This window comes from Betta splendens, chromosome 16 (genome assembly GCF_900634795.4).
Source record: "Betta splendens chromosome 16, fBetSpl5.4, whole genome shotgun sequence".
In the NCBI taxonomy this organism is placed as follows: Eukaryota; Metazoa; Chordata; class Actinopteri; order Anabantiformes; family Osphronemidae; genus Betta; species Betta splendens.
The window spans coordinates 1,437,404-1,458,666 of NC_040896.2; the positions used below are offsets into that span (position 1 = coordinate 1,437,404).

Consider the following 21,263-nt stretch of genomic DNA (forward strand, 5'->3'; position numbering starts at 1 on the left):
CATGCGGGGGTAATTACTAAACTGTTAATCTATTTTTAAATAGTTATAATTACCCAACTAAATCTATCTTTAAATAGTTATAAGTACCCAACTAAAAGCAGAGATATTGCTATTAAAGCTAATTATTTGGCTTGCTGCTTTTATTTTGAAAGGATTTAAAGGAAGTGTGTGCTTAATTACGACACAATCCAATAGTCTAGTTAACTAATCAGTAATAAGCATGGAACTGTTGCCAGCTCTCCCACTAATAAAGATACAATACAGTGAATGCTGGAAGATAATAATAATAATCTAAACATATGTGAATGTGTTCAATTGTGTCCACATCTATCGCTGTACAGGCCACTGGGAGGGGCAGGTGTCTGTGCCGCCATATTTCTGCCTAATAACAATTGACTGTGGCCAGTGAGGTGTCTTTTTACTTGATATAAGCTATGGAATTGACCAAAAAACACTAACACCAGATTGACAGGACTGGCCAGTAAGAATGGCTGATTGCATTTTATGGCCCTGGTGCAATAAAAAAACATCATCAAATGGCCCCGCAATATATCACTTTGGACAAGCTCTGTGGTCTGTGGGAGGGTAGAAAGTAACAGAGTGGGCAACCTCCCAGAAGGTAGGAATAACAGAATGCAATCAGTTTGCCAGTAATATGGACTTTGTGTGACGATATTTGAATGTGTACATTGTTTATTAGCTAGTGATTAGGTTAGCGTATGTCTAGGTTAGACAGAGGACTTGGTAAATTTAAAATTGATTGCTCTAGACAGTGATTTCTGTCATTTGGAGAAAGTCGCTGCTGAATGTCTTATCTAATGCCCTGCCACATACGTTGAGGGTCAAAGTTGGAAAAATGCTCCTCTAGCTTTAGTTTGTAGCAGTGCTTGGCCTTTTCGATGCCCCTCTTCAGATTTACCCTCGAAGTGCTGTAGGCATCTGCCTCACCTGATCTGAAGGGGGCATTACCTGCCTTCAGCAGGAGGTGCACCTTCTTGTTCATCTATGGCTTCTGATTTGGGTATGTAGTGATCTGCTTTCAGGTTGTAACGCAATGTAACAACGTAGAAATTATGTTTTTATTTAAACACAGTTCAAATATAACCTTTAGTTAAAAATGTAAAGCAATGTTGAAACATTTGTCTGAAAACTGGAGGAGTAACACGAATCAGGTAGGTCGAGTCGCTGCAGCTCAGGAGATTTGTGGAAGCACATTGCATTATGGGTGTTGTAGGATATAATACACATAGTAATTAATTCACTTTACAAAGTAAGGTTTGAGACCTTACACAATTAAACCCAACGGATCCCACATACAGCAAGCCTTTAATATGACAGCAACAGTGGAGAGGAAAAACTCTCTAATGAGGAAAAAACCTCCAGCACAACCAGGCTGGATGTGGGCGGCCATCTGCCTCGACCGGTTGAGGTGAGGGGAGAGAGAGAGAGAGAGAGAGAGGAGCACAGCAACAACAACAAGCAACAACAAGCAGCAACAAGCAACAACAGAGCACAGGTAAAATGGTTGGACGCGCAGCTGCCCATCACAAACACAAAGCTCTGAGTCCAATGACACCTGTAGGTGAGGACAGAGTGGAGGAGAGAAAGAGAGCGGGGGAGAAGCACATCTACTGGAGAGAAAGAGACAAGGTTAATTAAGCATGGAAGAATGATGGGAGATTATTGGACAGAAGAGGTAGAAGAAAACAGAGGAGCTTGGTGTATAAATGAAGTCCCCCAGCAGTCCATGTCTATTGCAGCTTAATTAAGAGAAGAGTCCTGTGACTAACAATCACTGCCAGTGACCAGAACCATCTGTAACTATAAGCTTTATCCAAAAGGAAGTTTTTAAGCCCAACCTAAAAGGTGGAGAGTCTGTCAGCTCCTCGAACCTGAAGAGGGAGCTGGTTCCCTAGAAGAGGAGCTTGGTAGCTAAAAGCTCTGCCTCCCGTTCTACATTTAAAGACTCTAGGAACCACAAGTAGCCCAGCGCTCTGTAACGAAGTGTTCTGCTGGGAGCATAAGGAACTATGAGGTCTTTAAAATAAGAAGGAGCTTTATCATTGAGTACTTTGTAGGTGAGTAGGAGAATTTTAAATTTTATCCTACATTTTGCAGACAGCCAGTGCAGAGAAGCTAATGTGGAAGAAATGTGATCTCTCTTTCTAAGTCCTGTCAGACCTCTGGCTGCAGCATTTGAATTAGCTGTAGGCTTTTTAAGGAGCTGTTAGGACATCATATGAGTTAGGAGTTACACTAGTCTAGGCTAGAGGTAACAAATGCATAGATCAGTTTATCTGCATCGCTCTGTGAGAGGATGCTTCTAATTTTAGCTATAAAATTAAAATAAAAGCTTTCTATATTACTCAACTCTATTTGAGAGGTAGAATTCAAACTACTTCAGAGACGACCCAGAAAGACCAGCATGTATACTGTAGATGGTGGAGAAGAGTTTTGTGGTCAACTGTGTCAAATGCAGCTGTGTGATCTAAGAGGATGAGAAGTGAAGGTTCCTGAAGCAACAAAATCAAGCAAGCAGTTGCGTTTGCGAAGCAACAAAATCGAACAAGCGGTTCCTGAAGCAACAAAATCAAGCATCACTATAATAAGTGTATAAATAATACTGCAAATACAGAAAACAAAGAGCTGCATGATGAGAGTGTTTCTTAGACAAAACAGCACCATGTAAAGCTGTGTCTGATACTGTAGATATTATCAGTTAATGTCACTTGACACGCCTTCCTGTACGGTGGGAATGCTCCCTCTCACCGATACAGTTATTGACGTTCTACAATAATTATCAGATTTGAGTAGTTGCACTTGTTAGCAGGAACAAAGACAAACACTTTTCTTACCTGTAACAGGAAGTCAAAGAGAGCCAGCCTCCCCCATTCTGAATGATGAACTCCCACACAGGGAGCTGACCTCAGTTCTGTTCTACTCCCACAGTGGACCTGCAGAAGTTTCTGGTACTGAACCCAGCTTATTGGTATTGAGTTTTGGTCATTGTCTGTGTCAGACAGATGTTGAATATCCGGGTCCCACCATACTACAGGTCTAGGGGCACCGCTGGTGTATCGGTACGGTAAAATGTCACTATTAAAAGTTCTCAGCACTGCAGGGAGACTTCTGTTGAGTCCCAGCACTCTGTCCAGGTGGAAGGCAAAAACCTCAAACCAGTCTTCAGTGCGTTTGGTCAGGGCGCAGTGGCCCTGCCTGCAGCGTTCTTTGTGGGTTTGTGGAGGTCCCTGCCCAGGTGCATTTCTCATCTTCTGTGATAGAAAAATAAAGTTACATAAAGCTTTCTATTGGTTATTGAGTACACTAGATCTAGAGCCCCGGCCTTTAACAATGACAAGTGGTAAAATAGATCATGAAAAATAATATATATATAATAATCAAACTATAACCATGTAGTGGCAATGGAGGCACATAGAGGGTGTAGCTACTGTATGAGGGTCAGTGGTTCAGCAGCTTCTCTACGGATTCCTGTCCTTTCTGCTTCCTCTGTCAGGAGAAGACCTGGATGGACTCAGGAGACCATGCACCACCTCATCAGAAGCATGCCCAGGCAATGTAGGGAGGTCATACAGGAATGTGGAGGCCACATGCACTACTGAGTGTCATTATGGCTTGATTTAAGGACATCCAACTACATCAAAGTTGAATCAGCCAGTAGTGTGCTTTTTCATTACAATTTTGAGTGTGACTCCAAATGCAGACCTCTGTGTGTTAAATGGGTTAATAAATTTGAATTAAATTTGTGTGATTTTTGTTATCAGCACATTCAACTATGAAAACAACAAAGTATTTGATAAGAATTTGTCATTCAGATCTAGGATGTTATTTTAGTGTTCCCTTAATTTTTGTAGCAGTTTATTTTATCAATGTAACGATGCCTTCATTTATACCGTTAGGACATTTCCTAAACTACATATTTTTAATATCACTAAGTGCCACAGACCTGATGGTGTGCAGGAGGATCCAGAGCTACTTGAAGCACTTGTCCATGTGCAGGTACCCTGGCTGTGCTAACCACCTCACCCCCGGCAAGCAGGCCCATCTTCCGAAGGTCGTCCTCACTGAACCATGGAAGAGGCCAAAGATCTTTGCTGAATCTGATTCCTCCGCCATGGTCACTGTCGGTGAACTCTTGCTCTGTCATGTTTCGACACCAGTCTCTAACATCTTTCTTTAGAGGTGCAGGAAGTTTGGCCAAAGTCTTCGTATGGTTCAGTGGCCAAGATTTTGTGGTCTTCGCTTGAGAGGGACCCTCTGAAACATGCTGGTGTTCTTGGACATGTCTGAAGGCCTTTTTCACGGCTGGCTGCTCTTTGCTGACAAACCTCCCAGAGTGCATTGTTGCTGCTGTGATTTTTTTCAAAGAATAGTGAGGTTTTGTATGGCTGAGAAGAATTTGTGTTTCCAAAGTCCTGTTTGTCTGTCTGTTACCCCACAGTCCTGCCCATTTGTCTGCAGTTTTTCTGTCACTTATTACCACACCCACTGGAGCAAGGATATGATGTTTGATGGACTGACTCTTCTGAGGAGTGATGTCTGTAGTAGTGTATATATGTGCAGTGTGCTTTACCTCAGCACTGTGGGTTTGGGACTTAATTATAGGCGTGGGCCTTGTGTTGTTGGCTCTAAACCGCGATAGACTAGCACGGCGATGACTGCTCGGATGCTGGATGGCGCCTACAAACATTATTCTTTTGGAAGAAATCTCTTTAATGTTGTGTTTATTTCTGTGGATGCCTGTATGACTGTTCTCTTGTTGTCTTTTGATCTTGCCTTTATCACCAGCTGTGTCCCAAAAGGATTTAGTTGGCAGATAAGATTTAAATGTGTCTTTTGCACTAATGGCCCCACTGTGGGTTTGAGGAAGTGGCTGCAGGAAGGCAGTATATGGAAGATTCATAAACCTGGGCCCAGCAGAGCTTAGGACATGAGACACCCGCCAGCCAATGTTAGAGGGTGGTAAAAGCAGCAGCAGAGTGAGTGCCATCACACATACTGTGAGAACAAGGAGGAAAAACGGTGAGACGAGTAGTAGCCATTTTTGAGCACAGCAGAGTCTGGACCAACCTCTCCAGGCCTGCAAATAGTAACAGAAAAAAGAGATTAGACACTGAACCAACATTATAACAGAGCAGTAACATGACATTTGCTCCAACATGAGGGAACTTGGATTCCTAGAGGATTAACGAGAGGCTGCTCTTAGCTGAAGGCAAATAATCATGCTTTTTCAAAGAATCCTGGTGTGTTTTGTGATTTCACACTAGTCATTAGTCATTATAACTACAACCAGGTGTGGTCAGTCAATCATCAGCTAACTGGCATGGACCATCCTGGTAGTCCTGCTGGTCAAAACTAGACCTGGGCCGTAAACCCACCCCTGGGTTAAATATAAAGCTGATAAAAGCATAAATCAAATCAGAAGTTTTGCAGTTCCTCTGCAGAGTGAAAAGACAAAGTGGTGGTGGAAGCATAGACCACCTACCGCATCACAGTAGTAATGAAGCTGCCATTCATTTCCAAAAACTGGAATTTTGCCCAAACAACACGAGAGGCTGAAGCATGAACCAGAGAGAGTCCATTCTGAGTATGTGTAAGTGACCCCGTTTATCTTCAGGATGACCCAAGCAACTGCAGCCTGTTCCACTTCCCTGATGAACCGAAGCTCACAACAAAGAAGCATTGGGTAATTATGAACGCTGAATACACAGTAAGGGCTTACACCACTGTCTGGAACACATCAAAATGCTGGTCCTGTCATTTTCAGCATCTTCACTTCCACTTTCAATGCTGTCACGACACCAGACTCGTGTACTGTTTTCTAGCTACTTCCAGTTTTATTTTGTTACTACTTTCGTTTCTAGAAGTGGAGACTCCACGTCTCCAGCCTAGCCCTTGCTACACCTGCCAGAGAGTTAAATACAATATAAATAAAATCAATCAACTCAGGTTTTGACAGCTCTAGGTCAAAGGTCACTTGACCTTTTCATCCTTCACCCTGCAATGTCAAAGTGTATGTGTTCTTTGACCCCAAAAGTGAAAGTGTACCTATTCTTTGATGCCGAAAGTCAAAGTGTACCTGTTCTTCAACCCCGAAAGTCAGAGGTGCTTTTTTTTCTTTCACCCTCAGTGTTAAAGGGCGCTGTGATCATCAGAACGCCGCTGTTATGTGACACATCCGCTATATATACAGATGGAGAGGCAAATTTCAGCTGCCTCGTTGATTTCACGCTGATCTTGTCATGACATTAGCATGACTTAGGTACCATTCCACCAAGCCCCCTACACCAGTCATGACCCCCCACTTTGATGTACTTAATGCGTAGCTGCCTTGTTGTGCGCCCTCTAAACCCAAGTTCCACATGGATATTTTATTTGTTCTAATTATACTATGTAATACTTTATTGTAATGATTAGCACTAAAATTACTGGCATTTTTTTCAACCAGCCAGGAATAAATGACAACTGACAAAGACCAAACGTTTCCTCAGTCTGAGGGAAGTTCCATATTATCCTCCAGGTTGGCTTCACTTCACACCTGCAAAGAACTGGCTCGTTACGTGAACAAAAGACACAAAAGTGAGTAGGTGTGATGAACCCTCCCCCAAGAAGGACACCAGACTGAAAGAGTTGACATGATTCAACTTCCACACAACTTCACCTGAGCCATGAAAATCAGATATATTTGTAAACTGCTTAAAAATGAAATTCTTCATGGATCCATAACTTTAAAGGTTCCACTCAAATCAAGGCTCTGTTAACATAATGCTGTATGAAGAAATTTAGTGTCTGACCATACAGTAGGTCACCCTCAAAGGACCAACAGCATAGTGGTTAAGGCACAGAAGCTCCCAGCTAGAGACTCCTGGTGTAAACCTGCCTCTGGTGTCTTTTGTTTACCGCACAAATTCAAGTGACACAAAATACAGAGATCTGTGCACCCCATTTTCTGATGACAAGGCGAGAAGAATCAAACAAGGCAAAGCACATCAGTGCCTCCAGAATGGAGAAACGTTGGGCCTGGTTGTACAGCAGGAAATCAGCATCCTCATCCACTATATCCAGTAATAAATTGACATCTGAATACATGTGTTACCAGAGTTATGCCAGTTGATATTCTTTCAGTTCTGTGTCATTTCAATCACCTTTACTGCCAAATGTTACCACAATCGGCTGATTGTGACGGCTCAATAATTTTTAAGTTAACCCAGACTTTTAACCCAGTAGAAAAATTACCAATTGCACCTTTACCATAAGTAAAGTTAGGCATTATCCTCTATTTACAATAGGCTTCACTTCACACCTGTAAAGAACTGGCTCATCAGTTGAACAAAGGACTGAGAAGGTGTGAAGACCACATCCCCCATGAAGGACGTATAATGTAGAAGCTCCTTGAGAAGCATTTCTGCTCTAAAAGAATGTACCCAACTTTCAGACAACCTGGTTTAGAAAATGGTCAAGTGGATGTTTATAAAATCTGTAAATAAAACTTGTTAAAAAGAAAGCGTTAAGTTTTTGACTTGAGGATATAAAAGTTTTTTATATTAAACCACCAACTAACAAAAACGGGTGGTTTAAAAAACTGTGGGTGGGAAGTTGTGTGCTTTAACCACTAGGCTATTTGAAGTAATGGATCTCTGAAGAATCGTCTGTTTAAGTAGTTCACAAATGTATCTGGTTACATCACATCAGGTAACAGCACTGCAGGACTCCTAACCTAACTAGTGCTGTGGATTGGTCGTTCTGTCTGAAAAGAGGCTCTCTATTGTTATGTTCATCTAAGCTTGATTAGAAGATTTATATGCTCATTTTTTAATTTAAAACAGCTCCTGGAGCAGGCAGACTGACACACACTACATCCAAGTGAATATGGCCGAATATATAGAATGAGAATTTAAAAATGTCATTAGGTACATTAGTAAAGTCCAATTCAACCTAATACACCCAGTAATTGATAAACCTCCAGAAAGTAGTTTGGCAGCTGTGGCAGCGTGAGCTGCCAATTTGTTTTTATGATTAAAAAAAAGTAAGTTCAATATTCAACTCTAACATGAAGTCAACTTTTCAAGTTTTCTCAACTTTTTTTCTCAACTTTTTTAGTCAGACTATTATCTGTCGGTCTGTCTGTCTGTTTGTCTGTCTGCCCTAGCAAACAGTGTAGAACTTACATATTATTACACATTATCAGATCTATGTCCTGTTCTCAGAACTGTGCCTATACTTGATATTTGACCCAGGTCAGATATACAGATATACCGGTCTAACTGTATATAATCTATTATAAAGCATAATATGATGATGATTATGGTTAAATTAAATACCGCTTTAACCTCCTTGAAAAAACATTAGTAGAGAGGTGTTAAGGTGTCAGTGGGGACAGAGCCTCAGCAGGGGGGTCGGGGTGCCACACCTGTAAAACCATTTGACCAGTTTTTTGAGCGGCTTCTATGGAGAAAATTGGTATAAATATAGTCGGGGTTCAAGTGCCAGAATCATCGCGAGCCCAGGCCTTCGCCATAGATCTTCGTCCGACGTTGAAACAGCGGCATAATTCAAGGTAAAGCTCCGGCTGATCTTATTTCTCTGTTTCTCCTAAAAATATGCGCTAACAAATTCCATTCGCATCAGCTTCAACATCTCACATAGCCAGTGGAGGGCATCTGACAGAGAGCGCTCAACTCCTTAAGTATGACTTACCTTTCTTTAATGTCATCGTCAGATCGCCTTGCACTAAAGCGCACAGCGGAGCCAGGAATTTAAACTACAGTATAGGCGTCAGTCTGCTCAACAAGCATTTAACGCCTTCGAGACCGGACCGACCCTTAGATTTGTTGGTCAGTTATTACATAATATAGGCTGATCAACATTAGAGCGTGTTGAAAATTTATCTTTTCTAAAAAGATGTGGAGATTTATCAGCCACCACAGATCAACCACAGTCTCAACAGTGAGTATGGATATTGTGAAACATGATTATATTGTTTGTATTCCGATGGTTCTGTTGTAATAAGGTCTCCTTTTTATTCTTAGTATCAGACGACACGCTTATGGAGGCCTTACCAGACCCGGGAAAGATGTTCACAGTCAGCGAGTGCGTCGCCGATGCGCCACAACCCAACCGCATCAACAACAACAACAACAACAACAACAGCAGAGAGTCTGATCGGCGAGTTGGAAGCGGGTATTGTCCCGACAGCCGAGCCGAACATATTAAGACATCACAAGTATCAATCTCCAGGCATCTCCTGGCGAGCTCCCTACGGACCTAATCTTGGTCAAACGGTCAGGTACGTTACCAGTCTTTCCACGGCAAAAGTACAGGCAAGGAGCAGGCAGGAATCCGAAGTCAAGGTATGAAACTGAAAGAGACAAAAGCTCGGTTGACTCGCTGTAGCCGTTAGCAACGCTAGCTATTAGCTTGCTATTAGCTTGTCTCATATGTGGGTTACTGACCGTGGGTCCTCGGGCTCCACTCTTTCAGGCCAACCCTCCCGCCGGGGGGGATAGTTTGCCCCTGGTTCTCATGGGGCGGACAGCGTTGACCCACGGTGACCACTCTGACCTCGGGTTCTGTCTCCGTGGCTGCTGCAGCTCTGCCTGGGGGGCTCTGTGTGGGCGGCTTGGGTCGCAACACCTGCCCTCCTGGAACTGAAGGTGTGTGGGCTCCCTGGCTGCTAGGATTCCTTCCTCTGCTTGCTGGATGGGCGTAGTGGCCGAGCCCCTCATATCACCCTGGCTTCCACAAGTGGCATTGTTCATGCACCAACGTCTGCCTCACCCTTTGGGTGAATAATATTAAGCTACAGCCTTACTAACCTTGTAGTGGGACACTTTCCAAATCCAACTGTAAGTATTATTGATACTTATCACTACCAATATCAAAAATGTGTGAATATGGAATTTGTGGTGTTGTATGTCATGACTTTTATATTACAAGGGATGGGATATGTATAATAATGCACATATGTATGTATATTATATGTATATGTTTGTATGAGTATGTGCACATACCTTAGCACTATTATTGGTATTAGTTTTAATCTCCAAGGTAAACCACAGTACAAAAGTTGTTTAGTTATGAATGTGTTAGCCTAAGGTACATCCCTGCTTCTTTATTTTTTTCCGATTGTTTACTTAACAGATTTGCTTGGTTTCAGCAGCTGGTTGCACCCCTTACCCCCCCACCCTCCCGCATACACACCCTACAGCAGAAACCTAACCTGTCCACCAACACAGCAACATCACACACATTTTGGATTAGCTAAATAAACCATCAAATAAACCATAAATCAGGAAGAGTATATACATTATATATATACTCTTCTTGTTAAAGCAAAGCTGTCCATCGTAATATATGCTGCTTGCTAAACTGCTGGACAGAAAAAAAAAAAAAAAAAAAGATGTGTTAGCTTTGATATCCGGTGGCCAAAGAGGGTTTCATGGTGTAAATAAAACCACCAAAAATTTTGATCGTTGGATGAATTGGTCAATGATTTGGAAGCGTTGGAAGTGTGTATCCGGTCTACTCCCCGAGTTGCGACTATAATTGTCCTAGCACGGGTAATGAGTATGTTTCTAAATGGAACGATTAGAACAGTCTGTAAACCGCTTCATTGAGAGAAAAAATCTTAGCCCCGCACAGAGGAATAATGAAGTCCAGTCAGAGGAGGGCGCACCCGTGAGCGGAGACAATGACGAGGCGGCCACTGTTGTGTCAGTCGTGGACGGCGTGGATTTTTCCCAGTTTCAGGACCTGTTGGACGGCGCTGTTCAGTCCAATCTGGAAGTGTTGAAGGACGGCAGCTTGGAGCTGGTGATTCAAGTGGGGCGCAACCCCCGAGGGGTGGTAAAAGGCTGCTGGCAAAGACCCTAGACTGCGAAAATCTTCAAAAGAAGCAGAGGTTCATGTACATTTTCAACAATCAGGATAATCACCATCAACCTGGCTCATCTGCTCTATTCTGCTAGGAATTACAGACGCTGAGGCCGAAAAAAGGGGGAGCGAACAGGCCGGTTTAACAGCGCAGACGCCTGTGTGTTTCATGCACGTGGAGAAGTTTAAAGAGCTTGTTCAGTGTCGGATTGTAATCTTTTACAGAAAGATTTGAAGCATCTCAACACATTTCACACTGCAAAGCAGCAGCCTGGTGAGTCTTTATACATGTTTCTTTTCGAGAATCATTATTACGGTCTAAAGAACGATTGCGCTTTCATAGGAATGAGATTTTTGTGCAGTCATTGCTACACCATTGTAACGTGTGCCTTGATGCCTCGTGCACAGCCGCGCGTCCGGCAGCCGGTGGGGGCGTAGTGTGTGAATATTGTAACCGGTGGTGTGCCTCGACCTATTGTCTTGCAAAACACAGGGAGGTGGTTTCTGAGGCATGCGCCCCATGCCTCAGAAACACGCTAGCATGTGTGACATTCACAAAAAATGTCACCGCTGCGGACTTTATTACGTCTCCCTGATTAAAATACCAAAGCCGCATGAATGCCAAGACGTTAAATGCTGCATCTGTGGCGGGGTCATCTATGCAGGAACGACCGAGCCTCACGAGTGTTACATACAAAGTCTGCCAATTCCTGAATCGACCCCGGACGTTATTCCAAATAAGTAGCTGGTTTTCTATGACTTTGAGACGTATCCTGATGAGAATGGCATGCACGTGCCCTTTTATGTTTGTGTGATTAGGGGTAATAATAGCCCCCAGTGGGGCTATTATGGGCCCGACTGCGCCGTAAAGCTTCTCAGGCGCTTCAGGGCTAAAAAGTCTTTTCTGCTCAAAGATTCAGTGTTTTTGGCTCACAATTCGAAAGGTTTTGACGGGCATATTCTTTTGAGCGCCATGGTGTCACTGGGAATTACCACTCACGTAATACAAGTTTCTAAACTGGTATTTTTCAAAGAGCCTTATTATAATCTCAAATTTATAGATTCAATGAGCTTTTTACCTTTCCCCCTGACCTCCCTGCCAAAAGCTCTGCGCTTTCAGGATGCTGAAAAGGGTCATTTCCCTCAAGTTCAGCTCTAAGGAGAATCTGAATTATGTTGGACCATACCCCGCTCCTGAATATTATGGTTGCCAACAAATGACTCCAAAGAAACGCAAGTATTTCATGGCGTGGTACACCCTAGTTTCTCTCGGGACATTTAATTTTAAAGAGGAGGCAAGGAAGCGCTGCTGCCAAAATGACACACAGATTCTCATGAAAGCGTGCTTTGCATTTCGAGAGTGCTTTGTGATCAAGAAAAATCTAGACCCCTTCAAGCAATCAACCATCACCTCCGCGTGCATGTTTGTTTTCAGAAAATGTTTCTTAAAGAAAACACTCTTGCCAATCCCTGTCTGTACGACTACAAGTATGGGTGCAAGCGCTTTTCAGACGTGTGTGTGCAGTGGTTAGAATGGGTGATGGTCAGAGTCAAAGTGTTTATCCAGCAATGGCGGTGAACGGAGATTTGGGCGCATGCGAGTGGATGGCTATTGTGAGTCAGGCAGGGTAAAGGCTGCGTATGAATTTCTGGGCTGCTTCTACCCCGGTTGCTTGGAGTGTTTCTCAGGCAGCAGCGTTCATGCCTTAACTGGGAAAACTTTTGAAAAATTGCACGTCGAAACGCAGACGAGATTGGTAAAGCTGAGGTCAGAGTACAGGCTCCGTGTGATTATCATGAAGGAGCACTGCTGGGATTTGTTGAAAACGTCGTACCAGGGTGTGAAGGCATTCCTGAAAGCTTACAAAGGACCCTAAGCCTCTAGCCCCATGTGATGCTCTGTACGGAGCAGGTGAGGTCGTAAGATACGTTGATTTTACATCCCTGTATCCTTACGTCAACTACACGTGTCCTTATCCTCTGGGACACCCACAGATCATATTCAGAGATTTCCAGCCACTGGTATCTTATTTCAGGCTCATTAAGGTGACGCTGTATCCTCCCCGCGGCCTGTTTTTCCCTGTGCTTTCTTACTGATCCAGCAAAGGGCGCCTAGTGTTTACTCTATGCAGAAGTTGTGCTGAGCTGAACCATCAGGACGGCCCCTGTAACCACAGTGATGCGGAGCGCAATCTGACAGGAGTCTGGCCTTCCCTCGAGATTCTAAAGGCTCTGGAGAAGGGTTACAGAGTAGTCAAGGTCATAGTGGTTTGGCATTTTAAAGAGTAGAGTACCTCTCTCTTTAAAGAATACATCTCAGCCTTTCTCAAGGGGAGGCAGGTAGCTAGTGGCTATCCGGAAGAGCTATGGACACAGAGAGCAGGCAAAAATACATTGATGACTACAATATGCCGAAAATCTGGGGTCTTAGATCCGGCAAATACTGTGTTAAACCCTCCTAAAAGACAAGTAGGGAAATTATGCCCGAACAGTTTTTGGGGGAAGCTGAGTCAGAGGTGTAATTTAGTTCAGACTGATAGTGGAAAGGACTGAAGATTTTTTTCAAGCTGCTATTTTCAGGAGACACTGAGGTAAAGTATTTTACTTTTCTAAACAACAAGGTGGCACTGATTCAACACTGCAGCAGCGAGCGGGTCGTAGCTCGTCACAATCGATCAGACAACGTATTTGTTGCCGCATTGACCAGCTGTTACGCCCGACTGAAATTGTACAGCTGCCTGGAGCAGCTTGAGAGGTGCGTTCTGTATTATGACACCGATAGCGTAATCTACTGTTTAAAACCCGGTGAAGCCAAGCTCCCTTTGGGTAAATACCTGGGAGATTTGACGGATGAGCTAAAGTCTGACTCTATTAAAAAATTAATTAAATTAAAATTTAAAAGGTTTGTCTCCTCAGGAGGCAGAGTGACGGTTAAAGTCAGGGGCATCACACAGACTTTTGAATGTTGTAAGAGCATCAATTTCGACTCTGATAAAAACCTGGTGGAGAACTATATTGAAAAGAGCGGCATCCTGACGGCGGCTAAATACAACATTGCCCGTGACAAAAAGACCTTTGATTTAAAACGTCTTGGTCGACAAGAAATTCACAGTGGTGTTTGCACCGCAGACGATGGATAACGGGTGCTGCAACTGTCTGTTGTGATAATAAATGGCTTTAGAGTCCTTTTCCAGTAATTGTAACATAATTTGAGGGTAGTAGGGGCAGTCCAGTGCTAGTCCGTAGCTGTCAAAGAATGCGGCATCGCCGCTCTCTCCAAGAATCAGTGCGAGCCAGTGCTCTCCGGGCAGGTGCCGTGGGTGGGTGTTCACAATAATATAGAAGGGCCTCTTAAACACCTGCAGCGACAGTCCATCAGAGGCCCACACTCCCTGTAACATGTCTGCCAGTAGGGGACGCCTAATGTTTTCCAGTTGAATGCTGTTCATCTAGTCTTATTAGTCTGTCTCTATCTCTCTTAGTCTAGTCTCTATTGAAACACAGAGGCTGGTCTTTCAGGTGCCACCTGGTAGCGGTGATTAAGCTATATATACTCTCTGACAGAGGAGCTGTGCTCAAAATCAGCAGCGCTTTTTCCGGAATCTGTCTCCCGAGTCTGCATAAAGCTAGAATCTCTAGATTGGCGTGGATAAACCTGAAAGGGATCATAGTACTCAGCCCTATAACCACATATTTCGGTAGAGTGCCCAGAAAAAGACAGTCACTTTCTTTACAGACAGAGAAAAGCCCAGCACATGCAGCTTAAAATTAGCATTTGCCGCGTGCATCTCGCCTTTTGCCTGATGCACGCGGGAGATCAGTCGATCCCCCAGAGTCACGTCGCATTGGCTGAATATTGTATTCTGAGGATAGTTGATAGTGCCCACATCCGCACCCGCCGCTAGATCGGTTCCGTCCACGTTTGTAATTTTCAGCCCTAAAAACAGCAGCGTCTCATTTAGATCTAGGTACCGCTCCCCCTCCGCTGCTACATAAAATTCAATAGGGCCGCCGTCTGTTATGGAGGAGATTGGGGAAATCGCCACATATTGTTTGTCCTCTATGCTGAGCTGTGAAAACGGGCATGAAAACAAGTCCAACTCTGACATGACGCATTCTGACGACTTCTCGTGTAACAGAGCCATGATGACTAGAAAATGTCCCTGCTCTTTACAGCGGAGCTCCCCTTTTTACGCCCGCCCGGGATGACTGATTTTTTATTATGAGCGGGTCTTCTTTTGGAGACTCCTGGTAGACGCTGCCCCGGGGGGCATTTCCTGGATCTACGGGCTAAAACCATAATACCAGAGCCCTCCTGCGGCTCTTCAGACTGCTTACAGCTTTGCTCTTTCTAATATTACAACGTTTTTTTCTTCTTTTGAAATTCCCTCTGTCTTTAAACTTGTTTCACCTTTCTTTTTGCATCACATTACTTTTCTTTCCTATACTTTATTCAAATATTTTGTTAACTCAAGAAACTCCAACAAAACTAAAACTATAACCAACAGTCCTTAATTGACTCGTTATTTTTTATTTAATTAATTAAATTTGATTCCAGACCGTTTTTCTTTTTGGGCTAGTTTAAGTAGCGCTGCCACTTTGAAAAACCTTGGAAAATTCAACCAGCTGACTGACTGTAACCTTGCTTCCCCCCGAACCATCTTCATCACCGCGGGCGACAGTTCCTGGCCTAGAGGCTATGGCACTTGGATCAGAGAGGGCACGGCTTGCTCAACCAAGCCGGTAACGGGCGACGCTGTCCAGTGGCCTACAGCTCCAAACTAAGGCAAGACAAACATCTCTTCTCAAAGCGCTAAAATTAAATATTTCAAAATCATTAGTTATCCTTAGGATTTATAAGTTAGAAACAATTACTCTATTCTCTTGATCAAAGCCATCACACACTTCGGTATTGATGCTGTGTTTACTGTGATTGTGTTTACCACATGTTCATTAATTGCCATTAACATTATCTGTCACATAAAGCTTCCATCACACACACACACCCTCATTTACCATCATTCTGTTCTCTATTCATTCATTGCTAATAATTTCATGCTCATTGTTTGCTCATTCCTTGTTCTGTTGGAGTATTTTAATATTATTTTATTCCTATATCCAATAGTATTTGATTAATAAAACGGTAAAAGGAATCTGGCCAGATGCCATTCTCATTAAATTGACCTCTGGCATTTGACTAGATTAATAAAAGCGTGGTTTTAGCTTTAAAACAAACCTGGTGCCCCCAATTTCGACGAATGTTAATGTTTCTGCATTAATATCAAACTATTAATTTAAATCCGCTACAATAGCATTGTACATTGAGCCAACACACAACTCATCTTAATAGTTCAGGTGTCTAATGCTTTAGCTCCCAGATGAAGGCTGCAGGGAAGGTATGCAATATTAAGTCGAGACATGCAGCAAGTGCTGCAAAAAGCCAGCTTGCCCCAGGAGAATTAACTTTCCTCCTCCTCTAATCAGTTCACTTAAAGTGACAGGACAAAGCCCTCCAGAAGAAAAACAAAGAAAAAACATAATCATTAGGTACAGTACGTTCCCAGAAGTGCTGTCCTTCCCCTCCCATAAGGAGAGAACAATTGTTTAAACTGCCTGGGTCCACCACTATTTCTAGTTTCAGTTGTCTCTGGATCAGTTTAACTTAAGCTTATTCTGCTGGAGGTTTCTACATCTGTTTCATTTTATTATAAAGAATATTTAGCTCTGCTCCGCTCTTGGACCATATGCCAGACGATAGGGGTGACTTTTCTCCAACCACAGCTGACCACATGCTCCATGGAGTGTGGTCACTCTATGCTGTGTTAAACTAAGAATGTTGAATGTATATATGAATTTCAACCAGCTGTGATGTTCTATACTTTCTTTCTCTACACTACTCTGAGTTAACCTTCAGTCTGGAGTAGTAATGGGTCGTTCGTGAACGATTTGTTCAATATGAACTAATCTTTTATATGACTTGGGAGGAATGAGTCCTCTCAGTGAACGATTTGTTCACTTTCATGCAGTAACTTCTCCTGCTGCCACATGGCAGCAGTTGCTTAAGCTCAGTCAGCAGGACAGGAAACAGAAATGATACGTTCACGACTCACTGAACTGAGCTTCTGTCCTCAGAGATGTATTCTTTTGTATGTTTGTAAATCAATACTTTCGAACATTATATCAACATGTTTATTCTGAGGTATACTCACAATCAATCAATAAAATAATAATAATAATGTCATATTTTGGACACAATAAATGCACCAAGTAAACATTTTAGGGAACATATTGCTATATTTGCTTTAAAAGTCTCACTAATTGTCAAAATGAGTTTTACTTTCACTTGTTCACTACCAGCCGTCATGTAAAAGGCAGCTCGGGCTGCACGGTTTAGTTCATCGTTGTAGAACGGGGGGCAGAGCTTTTAGCTACCAAGCTCGTCTCCTCTGGAACCAGCTCCCTCTTCAGGTTCGAGAAGCTGACACACTCTCCACCTTTAAAATCAGGCTTAAAACCTTCCTTTTTGATAAAGCTTATAGTTAGAGATGGTTCAGGTCAGTGGCAATGATTCTTAGTCACAGGAACCATCTCTTAGTTAAGCTGCAATAGACATAAACTGCTAGGGGACTTAATTTATACACTGAGCTCCTCTGTTTCCTTCTACCTCTTCTGTCCAATAACCTCCCATCATTGTCCCATGTGTAACTAACCTTGTCTCTTTCTCTCCAGTAGTTGTGCTTCTCTCCCGCTCTCTCTCTCTCTCCCACTCTGTCCTCACCTACAGGTATCATTGGACTCAAAGTTTGGTGTTTTGGTGACTGTATCCAGTCCCTGGTCTAACCATCCTGACTGTGCTCTGCTTGTTGTTGTTGCTGTGCTTTTCTCTCTCTCTATCCTCCCACCCCAACCGGTGGAGGCAGATGGCCGCCCACATCCAGCCTGGTTCTGCTGGAGGTTTCTTCCTCGTTAGAGAGGGAGTTTTTCCTCTCCACTCTTGCTGTCAAATTAAATGCTTTCTGTATGTGGGATTTGTTGGGTTTAGTTGTGTGAGGTTTTTTGTAAAGTGCCTCGAGATAACTTTGTTGTGATTTGGTGCTATTTAAATAAAATTTGAATTGAATTGAATCGTTCCTGTCATTGTTCACAGCTCAGGCTCTGTGGCGAGCAGCAAGCGCTCCAGTTTGTCCGTGATTCTTTATACGGATTGTTCCTTCATTTGCCATGTGACAGCCAAGCCGCGCAGGCTCTGCAGAAAGCAATCACTCCAGTTCGTTCTAATTTGTTCCTAGTACCAAGTGACTGTTGCACTGTGAAAAAAACAATGGCAGGGAAGATGCAGGACATAAGTCACGTTAATGTGGTGAGTATTTGTTAGGTTTTCACATGGTTTGAATTGCTTGTGGCATTTTGTGATTATAATTGTCCGCTAAAGCAAACCATGCGGTCTTCAGTATATATTGTTTGGGACCCGTGACAATTTTTACAACGCCCACAGCGCCGCCTGTTGTAAATGAACGAATGACTCGGAATGATTTGTTTACTTTACTGTTCGAGAGTTAAAGATCCGAGTCAGTTAAAGAATAAAACTTCCCATTTTTAGTCTGCAGGTATTTTGTGTTGCACTTACTTTTGTCCTTCTCTCCTCTTCTCCACAACCATGTCATCTTCCAGCTCAACCAAGATGCTTTTCCTGCTCATCAGACATTGCTCTGCAGACATTACTCCAGCTGTGCTAACCCTCCGGCTGCTACCCTGTCATGGGGAGTGTAGAAACCACAGAACCATTCTCCACTCGCCATTATACACACTGTCACGCTCATCTGCCTGTGTCCTCTATTTTTCTCACCCCCACCATCCACCCTGGCCCTTGGTTGACCTTCCCAACCTGGTGCTTTAGGATAGATTCAAGTTTGGTTTCTTTGGTTCTTACTTTTTTCCTCTCTAGTGTTCCTACTTCCTGACATCCACCTGCAGCTACCAATACGTTATATATTAGTTTGAAACAAAAAACTGAGCTTTGGGTAAATTTTCTGCTAGTGCAGTGCTGAATGTCCATAAGATGCATTTTTTCCTTTTAACAGCATTGCAGCTTTCCAAACCACAGACCCTAACCACGATCATCTGAACATCTTGCTCATTTGCAGCCTATCCCACCTGTCACTAGACCAAAGTGGGATACACAAAACAGACACCCACTCACACAGTTTCCCTGACTGCATGTCTTCAGAGTTTAGAACGACACCTGGCTGGCAGAGCTAACTGCTACACCACGGTGTATATCCATGTACATCCATATACATGTTTTCTTACACTGTGCCTCCTTTGGCTCTGTCCTCCGGTGAGTTTTAGGTATTTCACTGCCACAGAACCATCAACAAAACAACAAGCTGTGGGAGCTTTTCTGAAAACTGCACATTCTAAAACGCTGCTGCACTAGTGTCAGTACAATAGTAACACAGAAGATGAGATAAACCTTACTGATCCCACAGTGGGAATATGCAATTGTTAAAGCAGCTACAAAACAGTGAGGTGCAAAAGAATGAATGTAGAAAATGTATAAAAAGTTTGGAAAAGAAAAACACATTTTACAAATACTGTACATTGAATAAAACAGATTGAACTATGAGACGATGAGCTAAAAATACATTCTGTATGTGAAAAGTCTGAGTCTGTAAGAGTGTTGAGTTGTACAGTTTGACACGCTTTGTTCCAGCCTGAAGCCCAGGTCCGGCTCCAAGCTGACATATCTTGTGACAATTTAATGGTTTGTGTATTTACTTTAAAACACATAATATCCCTGCAGAGTGGCAAACATTGAGAGCTTCATCTTTTACCTCTGACAAAGCCTCTCCAGTCTGATCAGTCACTGCTTATCACATGCAGATGTGGAGCACAGGGAGTGAGGCTTGCTATGCCCAGCACTGAATTCCAGCCACGTCTCAACTGTTGCATTCTATTAAGAAGCTTTGATTTAAGGCACACATAAATTACCTTCCACTGCTGCAGTGGGGCTGGTCTAAGTACTGTATGGTTCTGAGTTTCCTTCAATCAGTCTAGGAGCTTGCGTGCTCTGCATATGGAACTAATTAGAAATGGGAGAGTGCTTGAAAGACTGATGCTCAGACCTCAGAGGCAGATAACACAGAGGCAGTCCACACTGTGTGTGTGTGTGTGTGTATCTACCCCTGGTTTCCATCTGAAGTTCTAGATGATAAATATAAATTATTTAACTCTTGCCGATATGCTGTAGCTAGACATGCCATAGCTACAAACCTGGAGCTGAAGAAGGAATTTTATTTCATCCATTTTAGCGTGACTGCCGTTCTTTTGTGGCTTCTTCGGCACAGCTAACTACGCTTGCTGAAGTACTTTAACGTGTGCTCACTTCTCTGAAACAAACCCCAGCCTTTTATAGCTACCGTTAGCCCGATGCTTCAGGGCTGAGTCACAGCGCAGTGCTGGTTCTGGTGCTGATCACAATCTGTCCGCTCAGCACGTTTACAGCAAACTTGCCACGGTTTCCGCTCTTACCATGTCGGCGACCGAGAGCATTCCAGTTCAGCGTCCAGTTTGACGGGCTCCACGCAAACACCGCTGCGGGTGCTCCTCTGGCTGAAGCGTTCCCTGGAAGCCGCCTGAGGTCGTCCCAGTAGAACACGCGGCCAACTGTTCGCGTCAGCCTCTGAGACCTCAGCGCGAGCGTGTGGAAAACGCATTTCAAAGTAAAAGCCGGAAAAAGTCCTCCCATCGGAGCCCGATCCGCACAGAGAAATACACATGCTGGTGACCGTTCTAAGAGGTAACTCCATTCGGCTTAATCCCGTCAGGGGTCGCCACAGCGTATGATTCGCATGGTTGATTTGGCAAGCTTTTACGCCGGACGCCCTTCCTGACGCAACCTCTCACTAAGAGAATTGAACCTACGACCTGGGCGACAGGAGCGTGACGCGCTAAGCCCAGTGGTTAGCGCGTTGGTGACCGTTTTAACAGACAGTCCCAAATATATCGCGAAAGAAAAATAATACATTTAGTGTGTCGTTTTTGTATTCAACCTTTACTCTCAACCTCTAGCTAAAATCCAGAGCAACCAGTCGCCTTGAAGTAATTTAATCTCAATATAAAGACAGCTGTTGTGTGAAGCCGTCTGTTTGTTACAGAACACACACCAGTTTATAGCAGGGTGGTTAAAGCACTCTTGTTGGGAACATCACCTAAGAAGACCCTGAAGAAGCTGTTCCTAAAGGTGGAGGAAAACAATCTCATCTCGGAAACAAGAAAATCCAGAAGAATTCCAACAATCATGGGACAAAGCAAACTTGTGAAAACCTGGGGTTTTGGGTTTAAGCACATCACTTCCAATATGTCACTATAAG

General features: G+C 43.4%; 1 protein-coding gene across 3 annotated transcripts in view; it reads right to left on the reverse strand.

The window, feature by feature from the left end:
* Nucleotides 1-20,856, reverse strand: part of gask1a (golgi associated kinase 1A) — a 40,243-nt gene extending 19,387 nt beyond the window's left edge. Inside the window, exons 1-5 of one of the 3 annotated variants that reach the window (XM_029128807.3) lie at nucleotides 20,422-20,835; nucleotides 9,471-10,901; nucleotides 9,314-9,376; nucleotides 3,965-5,098; nucleotides 2,856-3,272 (exon numbers count right to left, since the gene is read on the reverse strand). In XM_029128807.3, coding sequence (XP_028984640.1) covers nucleotides 2,856-3,272; nucleotides 3,965-5,008 — 1,461 coding nt within the window. In that variant the 5' untranslated portion in view covers nucleotides 5,009-5,098; nucleotides 9,314-9,376; nucleotides 9,471-10,901; nucleotides 20,422-20,835. Of the gene's footprint in view, nucleotides 1-2,855; nucleotides 3,273-3,964; nucleotides 5,099-9,313; nucleotides 9,377-9,470; nucleotides 10,902-20,421 lie in introns of all 3 variants that reach the window. The other 2 variants (XM_055503469.1, XM_055503468.1) reach the window with 2 other exon arrangements.
* Nucleotides 20,857-21,263: the final 407 nt, after the last annotated feature.